This window comes from Pan troglodytes, chromosome 2 (genome assembly GCF_028858775.2).
Source record: "Pan troglodytes isolate AG18354 chromosome 2, NHGRI_mPanTro3-v2.0_pri, whole genome shotgun sequence".
Lineage (NCBI taxonomy): Eukaryota > Metazoa > Chordata > Mammalia > Primates > Hominidae > Pan > Pan troglodytes.
The window spans coordinates 140,157,990-140,179,980 of record NC_086015.1 but is presented as its reverse complement, the minus strand read 5'-3'; the positions used below and the strand labels follow the sequence as shown (position 1 = coordinate 140,179,980).

General features: G+C 36.2%; 1 protein-coding gene and 1 long non-coding RNA gene across 9 annotated transcripts in view; one reads left to right on the top strand and one right to left on the bottom strand.

Moving 5' to 3' along the window:
- Nucleotides 1-5,352, top strand: part of LOC107970779 (uncharacterized) — a 30,134-nt gene extending 24,782 nt beyond the window's left edge. The window contains exon 3 of the long non-coding RNA XR_001713651.3: nucleotides 4,953-5,352. This is a non-coding gene — a long non-coding RNA (uncharacterized LOC107970779). The remainder of the gene's footprint in view (nucleotides 1-4,952) is intronic.
- NCK1 (NCK adaptor protein 1) overlaps nucleotides 2,153-21,991 on the bottom strand; it is an 86,995-nt gene continuing 67,156 nt past the window's right edge. For 7 of the 8 annotated variants that reach the window (XM_009446477.4, XM_063805190.1, XM_054680272.2 and 4 more), the window contains 2 exon segments: nucleotides 4,989-5,701; nucleotides 2,153-3,021 (listed from right to left, as the gene is read on the bottom strand). In XM_009446477.4, the coding sequence (XP_009444752.1) occupies nucleotides 2,827-3,021; nucleotides 4,989-5,701 (908 nt within the window). In that variant the 3' untranslated portion in view covers nucleotides 2,153-2,826. 8 annotated transcript variants of the gene reach the window in all.

Here is a 21,991-nt window from a genome sequence, read left to right as displayed (position 1 = left end):
GGCTGGGCCTGCCTAGAGAATTCTCACAAACGTGCTACAGAGACTGTGACAACTCTGCTTGTATGCAACCTCTGGATTATATGGTAGGACATTATAGCTGGAGATAATTTAAGTGCCATATTCTGCAAGAATGACCTTATTCTAACAACCCAAGTTGCCCATCTGCTAGGCCTATTTATTCTTCTAGCAATGGCAATAGATTGCATGAAGCCTATTTTGTTTAGCAGTATTATTTGTCACTAATAGTGCAAGGTGCATGTGTTAACTGTATAGTGATATATGTGTAATATACATGTGTGAATATATATTCAGCTGAATCCTAAGGTTTTATGACTAAATAAGGGACACAATGGCATTTGTTTTTGTCACAAAGCTTATATCATGTTCTAAAAAACCTTCTAAGATTTTGGGGAAGTTATTTGTAGAAGTGAGTTAGGCAGGGTTCCATCTGATACATGTATTTAAATTTGAAACTAAGCATTCTCCTCATGTGGAAGAAAACTTCTGTAATATTGCCCTTCCCAGGACTCTCCTCCTAGTCTAAAACCAAGCATACACAGAGTAGTGTGTCACGATACAGACACCAGGCTGGGAATAAGGAAACTTGGTTTCTTATACAAGTATTGTTACTATCTAGCTATGTAGAGTTTTCCAGGGTTGTTTCAGTTCTTAAAGTTACTTCAAGTATTATAAAAACAGTCACTGGTGTAAGCATTGGATTAAGACTTTTTAAAAATTGGTAAAATATTTAAGTACAAAATAAGTAGCTTCCAGCGAGGTTTTTATACCATAGTAAGAGCACACAATAGATATTACTGGCACACATGGGTTATCTGGGATCACTATAGCTACAATAAACCTAATTATGGAACAGAAATTTGCATTCTGTTTCCAGTGCTACTACACTCCTACTTTCTCAAAAGTCTGCTCTATTAATATCAGCTCAGTGCAGTTTACTATGAATAGTTTGTCTGTGATGCAAAGCATTAATTGTTCTCTTTTTACAAACATACATTTTTTTCATAAGGAAGACTGGGGAAAAACCCAGAAACATACAGAGAAAAGGAAAGCATCATCAAATATATGTTAAAAATTAAGATGATGTTTACTACTAGTCATCCTACAACAATTTAAACAGTTTTCCTCAATTTATATTCATTTGATTTTACAGCAAAGATAAGCATACATGATTTTTATTTCCATTAAAAACTTAACTACTAATAATTACCCTCAACAAAGGAGTACTGAGTTAGAAAAATAATAGAATATGAACTAAAATGTTTTAAAAGCAGATGTAATAGAGATGAAAATTTGTCTTAATTATATTTGGTCACTTCTGTTGCTTAGTGGGAGAAGCCATGGCTGCCACCCAGTGGCAACATAAGTCTTTAAATGATTTTAAGATTTAAATAATATTTAAAACATTGATAAAAAAATTCACAAGTTACACAACTTCAATTTTACCATCAGTAATTCTGGCGTATTAGACATCTGTTTATAACATAGCAAAGAATTAAAACATCCATATGCTTAGGCAGCATTAGGGAATTTGCTGAAAGTATCATACGACATCCTACTCAGTTATGTGGCTTTAGTATTTTTCAATTAAAATACTGATGGCTACTTTACTTAAATTTAAATCTCCAGAATAATAGGGGGACAAATTATGACCATAAAATACAACTGGTTTTCTTCTATAGCCTACAGAAGCAGATTGGCCTCTTATCCATACACCCAAATTCCTACTTGGTTAAAAAACAAATTAAAAAATTAAAAATAATATAATTTTCCCTAACCATGAGCACATTCTATTTTTTCCTCAGGTATACATCAGTTTTAGTGTCCCAATCAACAAAACTTAAAGCTGAAAAGAGGAAATGAAAATAGGTAATACCATTCCTGACAATTACTGATATTTAGTGAGGAGAAAAAAACAAGTATCTCACTGCTTCCTGTTTTTGCAAAACTTGGCCATAACTTATTTCCCACTGGCATAAATATAACATGTCCTAATACAAGATGCTCTAGAGGTAAAATAATACAAGTGGGATTAAAAAAATAAATAACACTAGAGCATCTATTTACAGTTTGAAAAGCTAAATATCTCAGAGACTGTTTTGTTTTCTTGAATAACCAGATGAGGGAGAAGCACTGGAAAAAAAAATTAAGTGATTTTTATTTCCAACAGTTGTAAATTAAAATTGTACAACATGTTTTCTAATCTATGTCTCATGTGTCTTGCTGTATGACTGAAGACAATGAATGTATTTTTAAAAATTATGGCAGACACAATATACTTGGTATTTACAATGGCCTGTGACAAATACCTGGAAATAATTTCTAATTTTCCACTTATTATTGCTATTTAGTCACAGAAAAGATTAACACTCTCCAAGAAATTTATTTTAGCATATGTCATATATAGATATAATAATTTTATATAATGAAAAACCATAACAGAACAGGGTGCCTTTACAAGGAAACAAAGGAAAGGCAATAAAGGATTTCTTCCATATAAAGATTCTGATATGCATTATTTGATTTTTGTTTACAAAATACAAAACTGTAATATTAGAAGCAAAGGGAAAACAGCAAAGAAAAAAACAATAAAACAGAAGGCCGAGGATAAGGAACTGTTCTATGCAGATGCACTGCATACATAGTATATATGTATGGGCTGAGTTATAATAAAAATACTTATTGTCAATTCTCATATAGATTTAGAAACAACAATTTCCAATCAAGCACGACTGGACCCAACATTTTCTCAGTCTTCAATTACATGACAAATTACAGCTACACAGCAGTCACTTCTGGTCAGCAGTATCATGATAAATGCTTGACAAGATATAATTTTTCTCCTTGTTCACTTGTAAAAATTGGTGCCTTTTTGTAATGTTCTACAAGTTCTTCCATGGTGCTGAATTTACGCTGCCCAATGCAGTAGACAGTCTCTTTTAGTTGGACTTTAAAATGCTTGTTTTTCCCTTGTGCTTTTAGTGATACTGAGAAATCATTTGGCTAAAAGAGAAAAAAAAAATACATATAGTAAACATTTTGAAAGCCCTCTATCAGTATTTTTATATTAAACTAAAAGCTAAAATCTAAGCACTTACTAAGTCCTAGGCACCATGGTAAATTATTTACATAGATTATCTCCTTTACTCTTCAAAACAAACCCTTTTTACACATGTGAAAACTGAGTCTCAAAGAAGCTATTAATAACTTGGCCAATATCATCCATCTAGTTAACAACAGAGCCAGGATTCAAACCTGCGTAATCAAAAGTCTCTTAACACCCACGGCTCCAACAGCAGACACCCACAGCAAATCCTTTAGTTAAATATTTGAAGAACGAGAGCTATCTTCTCTCCAGTCAGAGAAACACATGAGAAAGTCTAAGATACCCACCCAACCCCTTTTCAATGTGTAGCTAACAGTAGCTGTCTTAGAGATAACATGCTGAATTCCCAAAAATGAAGAATACACAAATGAGAATTAATCTAAACTTTAAGGAGAGGCCACAAACTCAAATGCCTGCAAGAGCCAAAAGAATAATGTAAACAAGTGTCAGAGTGGAAAGGTAGATGGGCAGAGGAAATGACAGTGTATCACCAATCTAAACAAGTGGTGACTTCTCAGCTGTGATTGTTGCCTTACAGGAACCGGGTCTCAATGTTGGTAGTTCTTCCAATTTTAAATGGTCTAAAGTCTGAATTTTTATAATAAATATCCTAATATTTAAATATCAGCAATGAATTTAAATGTTTAAAAAACACTGTGAAGGCTAAACAAAATATGCCTACTTGAGACCTCTAACCTTAAAAAGTATACTGCTAAAAATAATGGTATATATTGTATTTTGTCTAATATCTACACTCAATTACCCACAAGAAAATACATACAATTCTGCATTCAAGCTATCTTCTTTTTAATTAGTTTTGTTGTTGTTGTTACAGTCTATATCAACCCCCAAAGCCTCTTTTTCTACAGTTACTCCCAAAGTTTCAAACAGTGAGCCAGATCAGGCAACTAACAGAAAATGGATATCATCACTCTTCCCTACTGCCAACCAACTGCTTTTCTGAGGGATTAGGCACAGGCCCCATTTTCCTGAACTTCACATCAGGAAGTTCAATTAATCTCTCTCCCCACCACACCCCACTTCCACACATTTTCTTTCAAAATTTTGTGCAATTACACATTCCCTTTTGTACAAATATACTCACGCAAAGCCAAGATTAACCATGATTTAATAAATGGAAAAGTAGTGATATCTTTCATCAAGGAAAAAGAAAGGCCATTTTTAAGGAAAATGAGTGTCATCAAATTCTAATATCCTAAGCAGTATCTAAAAGAGACCATGAAACCATATTATTTTTCAACTTTTATGGTTTTATAGTTTTATTGTTTACTAGTATTGCAATATAATTTATCTTTTATTGCAAATGCATTTCAAACACTGCTAAAATAGGTTTTTTGAGGTTATAATAAAAGTGCATTCCAATTTCCAAGTAACCAATTTATGAGGAAACTTAATATCCATTTTTTAAATTCAGGGATTTCCTATGTCATAAGGACTACAGTGACTACCTTCTTACACATTGCATCCAATAGCAATTTTTTAAATGTTTCCCAGTTTAATCTATAGTATTATTCTACTCTCAATGAAGAGGCCAGTGTTCCATTTTCTCCATTTAGTTTAATGCAACAGAAACAGAAAATGTATCAGGAATGCAAAATCAACAGAACTAGACAAGACGAAATAATTCAGTGTGTAGCAACACTGCCACAGCTCTCTTTTACTCAAAATAGATAGCTAGAAAGTTCCAAAGCCGACTTTAGCTTTGGAACATTTATGCTTATGTTACGTCCCAGCTTGTTACCTGGTTAACTTTAGGGAAGCCACTTAACCTCTCCATTTCTCTCTCTCTTTTTTTTAAAATACCCAGAGCTCTATTTGTATTTACCTCCGAAAATCAACTTACCGAAGATTCACTATCACGAATGAGGAAATCCCCTTCATGTCCTCTTTCATTTAATGCCATTTCTGCTTGATGCCTGGTGACTTTGCCATAATACCAAGGATTGCCAGCAAACTTTCCAGTGAGTGAAGGCCTAATGTAATCACACTGTGGAGGTGATGGTTCCAAACCTGAAGTTAATGGATTATTCTGCATAACGGTAACATAGTTTTTTGGTACTAGACCAACCATACCATTGATCTTCCTGCATTTCCACCACTCTGGGTCATTTTCAGGTTTTTCAATAACATCCATTACATCTCCTTTCTCGAAATTAAGTTCTTCATCATTAGATGAGCTGAATGGGTAAAGAGCCTGTACCACATGCAACACTTGCCCAGTATTTAGGTTATTGACGACTGCTGCTAATTTCTCTGACAGAGAACCCACATGGTCACCCAAAGGACTGTCACCTTCTTCAGTAACATAGTTTGAAGGGAACCATCCAACTTGTCCATTGTAGCTACCACGCCACCACCCATCACTGCATTTCTCCATGACGATCACCTTTGTCCCCTTTATCAATGATAATTCATCCTCTCTCTCAGCCATGTAGTTAAATTTCACATAAGCGGGCATGTTGAGGTCATAGAGACGTTCCCCTGGGTCAACAAAACTATCATCAGCAGGAGATGCAGAATCTGGCACACTAGGTTTTCTTTTCACTTTTCCAATGCCTGTTGAAATTAAAAAGGGCCATGAGAGGAGAATATAAAAAAATGATTACCAAAAGAACGAACTTATTCATTATTAAAAAGAGATCTTCAACTCTATATAGATCTTTAAAGCTTTTAAATATAACAAATTTCTATGTAGTTAAAAATCATCTTTTTGGAAATAAGATGCAAATTTTCTTTTTCTTAACCAAATAAATATTTATTATTATATGACAGTTCACCATCTTTTCTCTTGTCAAAGGCCCTGAAATAACTATATAACATAATTATAAAGTTGTCCTAAATTAATGAATTCCCTCTTAAATGTAAATATAGATTTCTTTCATAGCTACAATCTAAGTACACAAAGGCTCCACCACACCCATACTCTTCTTGTCTTAGTTTAAGCAAGCTAGATTCTACAATGAGCTGTATAAAAATAAAATTATTTCTATCTTAAATCAGAATATGATATGCAATATAAAATTGCAGTTATGTCTGGCTAATCTTCCCATTTGCTTTCTTGGTTCCCAGACCCAGGTAGCTCTATTTACCTCATATGTTTATTTTAAAATATTATTTGTTTTTCTCCCCTTACCCCAGTCATATGTAACCTCCAAAAGGACAGGGAGTTTTGTTTGTTTACAGATAGAATCCCAAGGATCTTGTACAGTGCTTAGTACACAGTAAATGCTTAACACATATGTGTTGAAAGAAATGAGAAAATCACCAAATGGTACTATCAATACAAATGTACGCTACATCAACTTCAGTCAGGCATTTTCACTGCTGCCCATTTCTTAGCGTGTGATTTTATGCTCTACTTTACCTAGAAAACTGAGGCTTCCCTAGGTAAAACTTCTCAAATTCCTTTTGTCTCAAAACTCTCATTATCCTCACTCTCATTCTTCACTCAAGTCTCCAAATCCTGATCCTTCTAGGATCTTAATACTATCTTTCCTCTCTTGGGACTCGACATCCTTGTTTTCCTTCCTATTTAGTCCCTTCAATTGTCTAAAAACACACTCATATCTTTTCTACTCCAAAATGAAGTTACTTTAACTCTGCTACAACTTTTAAACCGTAACATTTTGGTAATTTATTTATTTTTTCTCTAACTGGTCCAATTTTCCTATAGAATAAACTATACCACTCTTTTAAAAGTTGTCTTTCCCGGCTGGGCACGGTGGCTCATGCCAGTAATCCCAGCATTTTGGGAGGCTGAGGCAGGCAGATCACAAGGTCAAGAGATCGAGACCATCCTGGCCAAACATGGTGAAACCCCGTCTCTACTAAAAATACAAAAATTACCTGGGTGCAGTGGTGTGCACCTGTAGTCCCAGCTACTCAGGAGGCTGAGGCAGGAGAATCGTTTGAACCTGGCAGGCGGAGGTTGCAGTGAGCCAAGATCACGTCACTACACTCCAGCCTGGCGACAGAGCAAGACTCTGTCTCAAAAAAAAAAAAAAAAAAAAAAGTTGTTTTTCCTTTTCCCTCGACTTTTTCACCACTCACACTCCCAACTCTTTATTATCTGATCCTTTGTCTCCAACATTCTAACAAAACTACTCAATTAAAACCATTCTTATGAATACCATTCTTATGTCATCTCTCCTTACTGTCAAATCAGTAACTTTTAAAGTCCTCAGCCTTCTCAAAATCTATATGCAGCAACCAAGATCACAGCCCACTCTCTCCATTATGTTTTCTTCTTCTTTGACTTCCCCGAATTTCTTATTTTCCCTCCCAACCTGTTTACATATTCTTGTTTACCTCTGTCTAGGCTCCTCTAACCTTGTTATTATAACACTGCATTGTACTTGTTTACTTGTCTGTCTTCCTCAATATGAGTGAACTTCCTGAGGGCAGAAAACGAGATCTTATTCCTTTCTGTCTCCAATGCTTAGCAGTACATACATCAGTAGTAGGAACAAAGGAAAAACAAAATTATGTATTCAGCAGTCAGCAAACATGCTGAATGAATAAATGAAGAATTCCTTAGCTGAAAGTGTTTCACAAGATGACATACTTGACCTTCCTCTCTATTCCAAGGAAATCATACACTTTCATTTTCTATAATTTCTGTGCAGAAGGTTCCCAGATCTCTTTGCAGCTCTAAGACCTTTCTGGAATTCAGGCATTACAATTCCAACTGTCACTAGACACCCACAGATTGTGCCATCAGTACCTCAAACCCAACACTCATGTCCAAATAAAAATAATCCAGTCTATACCCCTAAATCAACTTCTTCCTTCCTAATTTTCTTACTTCTGGTTAATGACAGCCTTCAGAGAAATCCCTACATTTGGGGTGATACCACCAAAAATAGTAGAGTAAGGAACTCCAAGGCACTGTCCCTGCAAAAAGCAATGAATGCAATTAATGAGCTGGTAAATACTGTCAGACTCAACTTTTGCAGAACTCTGAATCTAGTAAAAAAAAAACTTATAAAATCTAGGGCAAGGCTTGGTAAAGAAAGAAGTTGCTGCTTTGTGGTAAAGAGAGTGCTATCGCATCCTAAGTTGCCTGCCCACCATCCCCCACACCCCAAGTCAGTGATGGCTGTGTGGACAGTAACCTGCACTCCTAATGCCAGAGGAAGTAATACAGATCTCATTCTTAAACAATTGTGATTGTGGGTTTCAACTTGTCTGGCAGCTCCCTGAAGGACCTGAGCAATGGCTTGCCTTGGCTTTGCCTGACTTGAATCATTCCCAGGCATAGGGAGTCTTCCCGGGTGGTTTTTGCAAAAATCATTTAATGGATGCAGCAGCCTGGGGCAAGGGACAACAAATGGGACAAGGAACAGACAGATGGAAAAGCCTGGACAGAAAGGGGATGGGAAAGAATATACATGGGGTAATAAGGGGTGTGTATACCAATCAAGAAGGACGTGCACATGGCCAGGGCTGGATGCACATTCAGGAAAGGCCCAAGAAGACACTAAGCTTTCACCCTGGCTGATCTTCAGGCTTTGAGCAAACAGTAAGCAAAGGCTAAGGCAGAATTATAAATGGCATCACTAACTGGTCAAAAACTGCCCCAACATAAAGCCATCTGTAAAGATGGGGAGAGGTTTTCTTTTGTTTGTTTGTTTTTTCTTTTGGCTCCAGGTGTTTAACGAAACTCTGTTAAAACCCTAGCTGATTACTAAGCAAATGGAATAGACTTCAGCGGCCCCACATGACCAGGAATATAGAGCTTATAAAAGTAGTTTAGTAAAGTCACTAAACAAGCAAACAACAACCACTCACAATAAGCAGCAGTAATAAGCCCTGGGGAGGGGATAGAATCTGATCTGATGCTGAAAGCAAAAGAGCCAACAAAGAATTCTATATTTAGCAAAACTGTCCTTCAAAAATGAAGGAGAACATAAGACATTCCCAGATAAACAAAAACTAAAGGAATTCATCACTACCAGACCTGTGCTAAGAAATGCTAAAGAGACGCTGGGCACAGGGGCTCACACCTGTAATCCCAGCACTTTGGGAGACAGAGGTGGGTGGATCACGAGGTCAGGAGATCGAAACCAGCCTGGCCAACATGGTGAAACCCCGTCTCTACTAAAAATACAAAAAATTAGCCAGGCGTGGTGGCACACGCTTGTAGTTCCAGCTACTCGGGAAGCTGAGGCAGGAGAATTGCTTGAACCCGGGAGGTGGAGGTTGTAGTGAGCCAAGACCGCACCACTGTACTCCAGCCTGGGAGACAGAGCAAGACTGTCTCAAAAAAGAAGTGCTAAAGAGAATCCTCCAGGCTAAAATGAAAAAACACTGGACAGTAATTTGAAGTCATATGAAGAAATAAAGAACAATGGTAAAGGTAGCTACATAAGTAAATATAAAAGTCAGTAGTATTGCAGTTTTTTTTTTTGTAAATTCTCCTTTTCTTTCCTACACAATTTAAAATACAAATGCATAAAACAAAAATTTCAATTCTAGGTTAATGGGCATATATTTTAATGTGTAAAGATGTAATATACAAAGATGGAGCTGCAAAGGAGCAGAGTTATGCATAGTACTGAAACTAAGTTGGTATTAATTCAAACATGATTGTTAAAAACCTAAGATGTTAATCCCCAGGGTAACCACTAAGGAAAAACAAAAATACAGAAAGAGAAACAAGAAGGGTAATAAAACAATATATTAGAAAAAATAGTCCAGTCACAGAGGCTCACACCTGTAATCCCAGCACTTTGGGAGGCCGAGGTGGGCGGATCACTTGAGGTCAGAAGTTCAAGATCAGCCTGGCCAACATGCTGAGACCTCGTCTCTACCAAAAAAATACCAAAAAATTAGCCAGGCATCGTGGCATGCACCTGTAGTCCCAGCTACTCGAGAGGCTGACATATAAGTGTCGCTTGAACCTGGGAGGCAGAGGTTGCAGTGAGCAGAGATTCCACCACTGCACTCCAGCCTGGGTGACAGAGTGAGACCCTGACCCCCACCCTCCAAAAAAAAAAAAAAAAAAAGAAAAATCACAAAAGAAGACAGTAATAGAAGAATTGAAAGAAAAAAAAGTAAATGAAAACAGCAAAATAGCAGAAATCCTTCCTTATCAGATATTACTTTAAATGTAAATAGATTAAAAATAACATGATGCAACTGTTATCTGCAAGACACTCACTTTAGATCCAAACAAAGATGCAAATAGGTTTGAAAATGAAAGGATGGAAGAGGATATCCCATGTAAAGGATAACTAAGAGAGTGGGGTGGCTATATAAATATCACACAGCATAGGCCCGGCGCGGTGTCTCATGCCTGTAATCCCAGCACTTTAGGAAGCCGAGGCGGGTGGATCACTTGAGCTCAGGAGTTCAAGACTAGCCTGGCCAACATGGTGAAACTCCGTCTCTACCAAAAATACAAAAATTAGTTAGGCATGATGTCAGGTGCCTGTAATCCCAGCTACTCAGGAGGCTGAGACAGAAGAATCGCTTGAACCTGGGAGGCAGAGGTTGCAGTGAGCCGAGGTCACGCCACTGCACTCCAGCCTGGGCAACAGAGCGAGACTGTCTAAAAATAAATAAATATATATCACACAACACAGACTTAAAGACAAAGGACAGCATATATTGATAAAAGAATCAGTCCATCAAGAAGTGTAACAGTTACAAATATATGCATACCTAACAAGAGAGCCTCAAGGCATATAAAGCAAAAAATGACAGAATTGAGGGAGAAAAATAGTTCAATATACTTGGAGACATCAATACCCCACTTTCTGTAAGGGACAGAACTAAATGAAAAATCATTAAGGAAATAGAGGCCTTGAGCAGTACTATAAATCAACTAGACCTAATAGACATATAGAGAATATCCCATCAAACAAAAGCAGAATATATCACACATTTTTCTCAAGTGTACATGGAATATTCTGCAAGATAGACCATATATTAGGACACAAAACAAGGCTCAATAGGCCAGGCACAGTGGCTCAAGCCTGTAATTCCAACACTTTGGGAGTCCAAGGTCGGGGGATCACTTGAGCCCAGGAGTCTGACGGCAGCCTGGGCAAGATGGTGAGACCTTGTCTCTACAAAAATAAAAAGTAAAATAAAATAATTAGCCAGGTGTGGTGGTGCATTCCTGTAGTTCCAGCTACTCAGGAGGCTAAGTTGGGAGGATTGCTTGAACCCAGGAGTTCAAAGGCTACAGTGAGCCATGATCATGCTACTGCACTCCAGCCTAGGTAACAAAGAGAGACCCTGTCTCTATTTAAAAAAAAAAAAAAAAAAAAAAGCCTCAATAAATTTGAGATTGAAGTCATACAAAGTATCTTTTCTGACCACAATGGAATGAACCTAGAAATCAATAACAGAAAGGAAAACTGGAAAATTAACAAGTGTGAGGCAACTAACACTCTCTTAAACCAATAGGTCACCAAGAAATTTCACAAGATTAGACACTACTGTGAGACAAATGAAAATGAAAACACAACATACAAAAACCTATGGGAGGCAGCAAAGGCAATGCTCAGAGGGAAATTTATAGCCCTAAAAGCTTGCATAAAAAAGAAGAAAGATCTCGAATTACCAACTTAAATTTAATCTTAAGGAACTGGAAAAGAAAAACTAAACTCAAAGCAAAAAGAAGGAAATAATAAAAATTTGAGCAGAGATATACACAAAAGAGAACAGAAAAACAGAGGAAATCAACAAAACCAAAATGTGGTTATTTGAAAATATCAGTAAAATTGAAAACTCTTTAGCTAGACCAACAAGAGAGACACTCAAATAAATAAAATCAGAAATAACATTTCTACAGACCTTACAGATATTTTAAAAAGGATTATAAACAAATACTATGAACAACTGTATGCCAATAAATTAATAAACCTAGAAGAAAAACATCAATTCCAAGAAACACACAAACTACCAAAGCTGACTCAGAAAAAAATAGAAAATCTGAACAGACATATAACAAGTAAAAGATTCAATCAGTAACAAAACATCTCGCATCAAAAATGTGCTCTGGACCAGATGGTTTCACTGGTGGATTTTACTAAACGTTTAAAGAGGAATTAACATCAATGCTTCTAAAACATCTCTAAAAGGAAAAAAGGAGAGAATACTTATTAACTCATTCTATGAGGCCAATATTACCCAGAATACCAAAGCTATCACAAGACAACTGGCTAATATCACTTAGAAATATAGATGCAAAAATCCTCAACAAAATTCAGTTGATTTTCATTGTTTGCAGTAGTTATGTTCTATAAAGTTACCATAAATACTGAATTAGCAAATACTGAACCACAGCTCCTAAGGGAAAAACAGGGTTAGGCTCCAATCATGTTTTTGTTAACCAATCACTACATAACCCTGTTTTATGTGTGTTTCTCTTTAAAGACACTTTAATATAAATTGTGATTAACATAGAATTCACAACATCACTATAACTCATGCCTAAATGAAGCTTATCTAACACACATTTTTTCCATAAGCAAATTCACAGCTTTCTTGTGTTTATGAACTCTAGGCAACACTTCATCACTATGCTTGGGGGCCATTTTAAACAGCAAAATCATCAACAAGCACAAAAATGCAAAAAATGTGGCACTAAATAGACTGCACAAAGGACACTGGTTTATAGTATGAAAGCTGAAATAAGAAGGCAGAACATTGCCTCAACTGGGAATGTGCACATCAGATGACTCACATTTTTGCCACACTGCACATGTCCACAAAACACTGCAATTATCAACTTTGGGCTTATAAATAAATTTTAGCCAATAAGTGAATTCACAAATACAGAATCTGTGAAAAATAAGGATCATTTGTACTAGGAAAACCAAATTCAGCAAGCATATTAAAAGGACTGTATATGAGTAAGTGGGATTTATGCAAGGGTGGTTCAACATATGAAAATCAATATAAGACACCTCATATTAGTAAAACAAAGGGGAAAAAACAAATGACTATCTCAATTGATGCAGAAAAAGTATTGGACAAAATCCAAAACCGTTTCATGATAACAATGCTCAGCAAACTAGGATTAGAAGGGAATTTCCTCAATATAATAAAGGGCATCTGCAAAAAACTGTGGAGCTGACATCACACTCAATGGTGAAAGACAAAGTTTTCCACCCTAAGAACAGGAACAAGACAAGAACAAGGATGCTCTCTTCCACCACTTTTATTTAACATTGTATTGGAAGTGCTAGTCAAAGCAATTAGGGAGGGGAAAAAGTATCCACAGATGACATGATCTTATAAATAGAAAATCCTAAAGAATACACACACACCCACACACTCACACAGAGTGAGAATAAAAAAATTCAGCAAAGCTGCAAGATCAACACACAAAATCAGTTGTATTTCTATACGTTAACAATGAACAATTCAAAGACAAAATTAAGAAAATAATCCATTTATAACAGCATTAAGAAGAATAAGATACATAGGAATAATTTTAACCAAGTATCAGACTCATATACTAAACACTGCAAAACACCGCTGAAAGAAATTAAAGAAGACTTAAATAAACGGAAAGATATTCTGTGTAAGATGGCAACAGTATCCAAAACAATCCACAGATTCAATGCAATTCTTACTAAAGTTCAACCATTTTGTTTTTTCCACAGAAATGAAAAGGCTGATTCTAATATTCACACAGAACTGTAAGGTGGACCCTAAGCAACCAAAACAATCTTGAAAAAGGAAAATCAAGTGGGAGGACTCTCCCTTTCTGATTTCAAAACTTACTACAAAGCCACAGTAATCAAAACAGTGTGGTATTGGAATAAGGACAGACATATACAGCAATGAAACAGAATCGAGAGTCCTAAAATAAACCCATGGATCTATGGTAAATTGATTTTCATCAATGGTGCCAAGATCACTCAATGGGAAGAAAGAATAGTTTCTTCAACAAAGGGTACTGGAACAAATGGATATCCATAAACAAAAGAATGAAACTGGACTCCAACTTCACATCATATATAAAAATTAACTCGAAATGACCAAATGTCAGAGCTAAAACTATAAAACTCTTAGAAGAAAACATAGGAGCAAATATCTGTGACCTTGGATTTAGCAATGGATTCTTAGATACTGACACTAAAAGCATAAGCAACTAAAAAAACAAGATCCATTATACTTCATTAAAATTGAAAACATTTGTGTATAACACACTATCAAGAAGTGAAAAGACAACCTACAGAATTAGAAGAGAATATTTGCAAATCATAATTCTGATAAGGGTTTAGTATCCAGAACATAAACAACTCTTAGAACCCAACAACAAAAACAACTACTTCAAAAATGGGCAAAGGACTTGAATAAAGATTGTTCCAACTACGGTATACGAATGGCCAACAGGCACACGAAAAGATCCTCAATATCATTAGTCATTAGAGAAATGTAAATCAAAACCACAATGACCCTACCTCACACCAACTACAATGGCTATAAGCAAAGAAAGAAAGAAAATAGGTGTTGGCAAGGATATGGAGAAACTGGAATCCCCCTTACAATACTGGTTGGAATGTAAAATGGTGCCACCATGTGAAAAACAGATGGTTTCTCAAAAAGCAAAGAATTACCATACGATCCGGCAATTCCACTTTTAGGTATACACTTAACTGAAAATAGATATTCAAACAATAACTGTACATGAATGTTTATCACAACACTGTTCACAATAACCAAAACATGGAAACAATTCAAATGTCCATCTATGAACAGATGAGTGGATAAACAAAATGTGATATATACATATAATAGTTATTCAGCCAGCCGGGCACAGTGGCTCACGTCTGTAATCCCAGCACTTTGGGAGGCCGAGGCGGGCAGATGACTTGAGGTAAGGAGTTCGTGACCAGCCTGGCCAACATGGTGAAACCCCATCTCTACTAAAAATACACAAATTAGCCGGGCGTGGTAGCATGTGCCTGTAATCTCAGCTACTTGGGAGACTGAGGCAGGAGAATCACTTGAACCCAAGAGGCAGAGGTTGCAGTGAGCCGAGATCGCGTCACTGCACTCCAGCCTGTGTGACAGGGCAAGACTCTGTCTCAGAAAAAAAAAAAAAAGTTATTTAGACATAAAAGGGATGAATTACTGATATATGCTACAACATGGACAAAACTTGAAGATATTATACTAAATGAAAGATGCCAGACACAAAAGGTCACATACTGTATGATTCCATTTATATAAATTATCCAGAATAGGTAAATCCATAGAGACAGAAAGCAGATTAGTAATTGCCAGGGACTGACTGAGAGTGACTATTTTTGGGGTGATGGAAACATTTTGGAATCAGAAGTGATGGCTGCACAACATTGTTAATGTACTCAATACTACTGAATTACATACTTTAAAATGGTTAATTTTATGTTATACAAATTTTACCTCATAAAAAAATTTTTAAGAGTCTTACATCAAATCCTCACAATCCTATCTCCTTACTGCCAACACTTTCCCTTCTCACTATGGTCACTCTTCTTCAGGCCTATTATGTTGTACCAGAGGTTTCGTGACCCCACTAAACTAGTTTCCTTATTAATTCAGTTTCTCCCTCAGTCGACCCATCATCCATATCAACCAGTCTGATCTTCCTATAAATAAAGCTGCAATCACATGACATCACTGCTCAAAAGCCAACAGTGGCTGTTTCACATAGCAGATTCTCAATAAATGTCAAATTGAGTAAAAGTGAATAATGATATGAGGCACATACAAAAAAAAAAAGTTAAACCTGAAAATACAGACTAAGTTTCAAATGATATTTTTGAAAATTCAGAATTTGCACAGTTTTGTATGGTAAAAGAAATGCAAAAGATCAGTAAAACCTAGAATGATTCTCTCTGGAAGCTTATATTTAAAAACATTATGTCTAAGACTAATTACACATTGTCAAAAAAAGAATGGCCTGGCACAGGGGCTCACACTGTAATCCCAGCATTTTGGGAGGCCGAGGCAGGCAGATCACCTGAGGCCAGGAGTTCAAGACCAGCCTGGCCAACATGCGAAACCCTGTCACTACTAAAAATACAAAAATTAGCCAGTCATGGTGGCGCACACCTGTAATTCCAGCTACTTGGGTGGCTGTGGCATGAGAATCATTTGAACCCAGGAGGCGGAGGTTGCAGTGAGCCAAGATCATGCGGAGTTTTGGGAGACACAAACACTCAGGTCATAGCACTTCCTGACCTCACAGTTCACCACAATCCTCTTAACCTTGACTAGTCCTTTTTGCATCAAACCCTTCTAACCCATTGCTTAACTGACTCCAATTCTCTACTCTTTAGTAATAAAATATCTACTATGAGAACTTTAATAGGAGATACAAGTTTAAATTTTAGTTCCGCTACTGGTTGTGTGATCTTGGTCAAGTTATTTAATCTTTTTTATTTCTAACACAGGAACAGAAAACCAAATGCTTCCCCCTTGAAGGGGAAGGGTGGGCAAAGGAGAGTAGGAGAAAAGATAATGATTGGATACTGGGCTTAATACCTGGGTGATGAAATAATATGTACAACAGGACAGGCGCAGTGGTGCACACCTGTAATCCCAGCACTTTGGGAGACTGAGGCGGATGGATCACATGAGGTTGGGAATTCGAGACCAGCCTGGCCAACATGGTGAAACCCCATCTCTACTAAAAACACAAAAATTAGCCAGGCGTGGTGGCAGGCACCTGTAATCCCAGCTACTCAGGAGGCTGAGGCAGGAGAATCACTTGAACCTGGAAGGCGGAGGTTGCAGTGAGCCGAGATCACACCACTGCACTCCAACCTGGGCAACAGAGTGAGACTTGGTCTCAGAAAAAAGAAAGAAAGAAATAATATGAACAACAAACCCCCATGACATGTATTTACCTATGTAACAAAACTTCACATGTACCCCCAACCCTAAAAGTTAAAAAAAAAAACCTCCAGTCTCCTTGTTTGTACAATGGTGATGTGTAAAAAAATAAATCCATAAAATGCTTGTAAAAAATTTTTAGAAGTCTATGTGTAAAGCACTTACAGTACATAGCAGGAACTCCATCAATGGTGGTTACCATTTTCCTACTTTCTAGTGCTTCTGGTGTTTAATTTTCAAAATTACTTAAACTTGGCCGGGCAAGGTGGCTCAGGCATGTAATCCCAGCACTTTGGGAGGCTGAGGCAGGCAGATAACTTGAGGCCAGGAGTTTGAGACATGCCTGGCCAACATGGGGAAACCCCATCTCTACTAAAAATACAAAAAAAATTAGCCAGGTGTGGTGGCATGCACATGTAGTCCCAGCTGCTTGGGAGGCTGAGGGATGAGAATCGTTTGAACTTGAGAGACAGAGGTGGCAGTGAGCTGAGATGGCACCAGTGCACTCCAGCCTGGGTGGCAGAGCAAGACTGTCTCAAGAAAAAAAAAAGATTACTTAAATCTTTATTCTTGCATTATATAGCTGGACCTGGGTGTAGTTGGAAGGAAACTGCTCAGATCTAAGCACTGAGGAAGTGTACCATTCTGAGGCAGTTTTTTATTGTTAGCTTTGCTTAAATTAAAAAAAAAAAGTGTAAAGATAATTTCTGATCTTTCCCTCACTACTACCCACTGGTCTTTACTTCTCTCTTCCTATAGCACTGTTTCTTAACCAGAACAATGCATTATAAACTCCACAAGAATTCTTAAGAACCTGGTTAAGCACTGTGAACATTCCTTCTTCATATGGCAGCTGTGCTCCCTGAGGCAAGTCTTTGTACCCATAACTATTCCTTATGTGACCTGGTTTGCAAATCCTTGATATACTGGATGCCAGCATTTGGAAGCATCCAAGTTTCTCAATACCATTGTTAAAGAATATCTATCAAAAGTGGATTAATTACATCATGTTTTATTTGGCCAACACACACATAAGGGAGCATACCTCCACCTAAGCACCTCTCAGACTCGAATCAATGTCACCATGGACTGTGTTGAGAGTTTTAGTACCTACATTACCACAGCAGCTCTTACTAAGTTTTTTACTCATGTAAGCTGCTGCCAGGCTAGGTTCTCACCAATCTATACAATTCCTTTTAAAATTTAATGTAGAGTTTTACAATACTGTCTGTTCCTATTCATCTTGTTTATTTCTATCTTGATTTTAGTTTCCAAATATATTTCTGAACCCAGTGTACTTATTAATTAGTGATTTCAGTATTCTTTAGTTTAAGCATGTTGTTTTTCCTTCACCTGTATCACTGAGTAAGTGTTGAGAATGGGGCCAAAGAAAGTTTTTCTGTTTCTTCTAATTCCTTAGTCAACTACAATTCTGTTCCCATGTTTCTACTTCTTCAAAACCAATTTCTCACTCATTGCTTTCGCTCAATTCCTACGACACACCTAAGACTGCTTAGTTGTTTACCAGGATGTAAGACTTTTAGAGTTAGAAGGGACTTTCCAGGATCATTTAGTCTTGCCCAACTCTCTCTTTTACAAGGAACAGAAAATCAGAGAAGTTCAGTTATATTTTGCAGGCCACATGGCTTGTAAGTGATATGTCTGGGAACAGAACTAAGAAATACTACATATAAATACATGGTATTCCTTCCATTACAGGTTTTTATTTAAATTTTTATATGTTCATCTGTTCATTTCATCTACATGAAATAAATTATTTTTTATTGTTTTATTTAAAACATTGTACAATTTTTGTTTTCAAAGATACTCTGGCTGCCACACAAAAAGCACATAATACTCTGTTTCTTCTACTTTATAAGCCCATTCAGGTAGGAAGTAGATGAATAGCCTGTCTCTACTCTGACAAACTGCCTGGCAAGATAAATAAAAATTTGGGGTTGCTGCAGGGATTGAGCAAAGAAACATTTTGGTTACAAATTTCAAATCCTGACTCCCAGTCTGCAAATGCATTAACTATCAACTTCCTAAGACTCAGCAGAAAGAATAATTTTACCACTGTATTGATGATATATATTGAATCACTGTATCAATGATACAATGGATTCTTTTTTTTTTTTTTTTTTTTTGAGATGGAGTCTCGCTCTGTCGCCCAGGCTGGCGTGCAGTGGCACAATCTTGGCTCACTGCAGCCTCTACCTCTGGGTTCAAGTGATTCTCCTGCCTCAGCTTCCCAAGTAGCTGGGATTACAGGCACCCGCCACCACGCCCAGCTAATGTTTGCATTTTTAGTAGAGACAGTGTTTCACCATGTTGACCAGGCTGGTCTCAAACTCCTGACCTCAAGTGATCCACCCACTTCGGCCTCCCAAAGTGCTGAGATTACAGGCTTGAGCAGCCACGCCTAGCCACAATGGATTCTTTTTATGTCATTTCTGGTTGCTTTATGGTCAACATCACTTATGACTAAACCTAGATATGAAATCCACTGTATTATTAATAACAATCATCATATACCTCTCCACCAGAATGTAAGATTTGCTAGAGTTAGTATTAGTTTTTCACCCTATGATTTCTGCCTGGCTTGGAGTAGGCTCTCAATAAGAATGTGTTGATAAACAAATGAATGAGCAAATAAGTAAGTTCTTCAAAGGTAAAACTTACCCAAAAAATGAAAATGCAAAGATCTGAAATTTTAGTAACTCCCCAAAAAGTAAACAGAAGAGACATATTCCAGAGGGAGTCACTAAAGCTAACAAATGAGTCTTCACATTACAATTACAACATTCTTTTTCAACAAAGTGCTTATTCCTTTTCTCTTTTGCCCTTTTCTCTGGAATCTCTTGTCAGGTTACTCTTTGTTTCCTTAGGCTTGTTGTGCATAAGAGACTTCTATAATAATTCCTCTGTTCATTTTTCTAGAAACACCAAGCAAATGTTCAAGGAGATCAAATTAAGTTCACTATAAGATCATAAGGAGGCCACTAGCAGAACCAGCAGAATTAGGCTCTTATAAATTATTATTAGTTTTACTTCATGACCCAAACTCAATAACAGTCAAGAATTCACTATATTCCTCTTGGTTGTATAGCTGTTCTCATAACTCATATCAAAATATCAAATCTCACATTAATCAAAACATCAATTTCTAGCAATACATTAATTAAATAAAAATATTCTCTTTACTAGTGTTTTTATTAAAGATTATCTTTACACTGTTCCGCTAAAAAAAGTAAAAAGTAGTTAAAAAAAAAAAAAGTTAATTCCAAAGTTGAGGATGAAGAAATTTGTTCACCTAATCCTTTTTTTCTAATGTTTTTAATGTTTACAATTTATTTAATTCACTTCAAATGTCTGTGCTAAGTTGAAAATTACTGAATTAGAACTGCATCAAACTCAAACCATTTATATCCTTTCTCTACTTGTTAAACATTCATGCTAAAACATTTTAAAATTATTTTACTTACCAAGTCGAAACTACAATTTTTGGATATATCACCAATCATTTGGTTTATATTACATACACATAATGTAGTAGCTTACATAAACCCACCAAATAAGAGTTTTCCTTTAAATTTACAAAAGCAGAAAATCTAATTCACAACTTTAAGAAAACAATGGATTTAATAAACAGATTAACTTACTGAAAAAATCTTTAAAGACGTTTAACCAATCCATTTTGAGTAAAAATTCTGTGTTCTGTCAGTTTGTTAACACAGCTCAGGATAATTCTCAGTGAGCTTCCTCGTCTGTTCTGCAACACTGAAACTTCCCACACCCAATCCATGTGACCTGGCCCACACCCAGGCAATAGAAAATTTTTCTGAGGCTTCTCTTTCCAAAACTTTTTTTTCCTCTAAATTATAACACAGCCTGTATAACAAGTAAATAATCATGGCCAAAAATATGACCTTATTATTCAGACTTATTTTGGAAGATGCTTTAAAGCATATATATTTTTTATAGTTAAAATATATTCATGAATTAATCCTTTTGTTTTCTCTCCTTTTCCTTCTCAACTTTCAAACAATGTCTCCACCAGCACAACCATTGTGAAGCAAATCCATTAATTACACCGGATATTTAAGTTACCAAAAAGGGATACAGAAATTATGAGAAAAGGGAAAAGTTTATCTAATGTAAAAGCTGGACTTATATCTCTTTACAGGTTAACTACAGATCACTAACTCAAAACAATGTTTCCAAGCACCCTGGAATAAAGGTAGCAATAACTGTAATACAGTAATAAAGTTAACAGAGATTTCCTAAGACTTAAATAGAGATAAAATCTTGATAAAACTGTCTCAATAACATCAGAATACTGTAGTACGGAATGCATCCTGGAGTATTAACAAATAAAAATTATATCTAAATGGGATTTTAGATTTATATACAGTAATACCTAATACTGGACTACTTCCCCCCTTTGCTCTATGATATTAGTTTTTTCACTATATTTTGTTAATTACTGTCACATTCACTCTAATCCCAAGATACCAGTGTCCTCTTAAAATGGAACAAAAAAGTCTAACTGGGTATGTCTTAGTACCCTGTGCACTTATCACTATAAGGCATACTTTCTTGACAGAAATTACCTTAATTTCTCCCAATATCTCTAATCATCATGCTTTAAATAAATTGCAGTATTTACAAAACCAGTATTGCTGATTCTAACCCTGGTCTCTTCTGCTACTGAAGGAAAATCTCTTTCTGATTTGTCTTCCATTGAAAAACTAAAAATAATGGTCTTAATCACAAAACCCGAAAGTATTTAAAAAGTTACCTCAGCAGTTAAACATCACATTGTATCTACTTAATTACCTTTAGAACACTGGAAATATTTTTATCTCAGAAACTGATAATCCATTACTTTATATCTTACTCCAAATTGTACTATATTTTAGTTTTTGCAGTTTTACAATGGTTAAAAACATTAAATATTTGTATTTTATTGATAATTGGAAGAACATTCTAGAATAA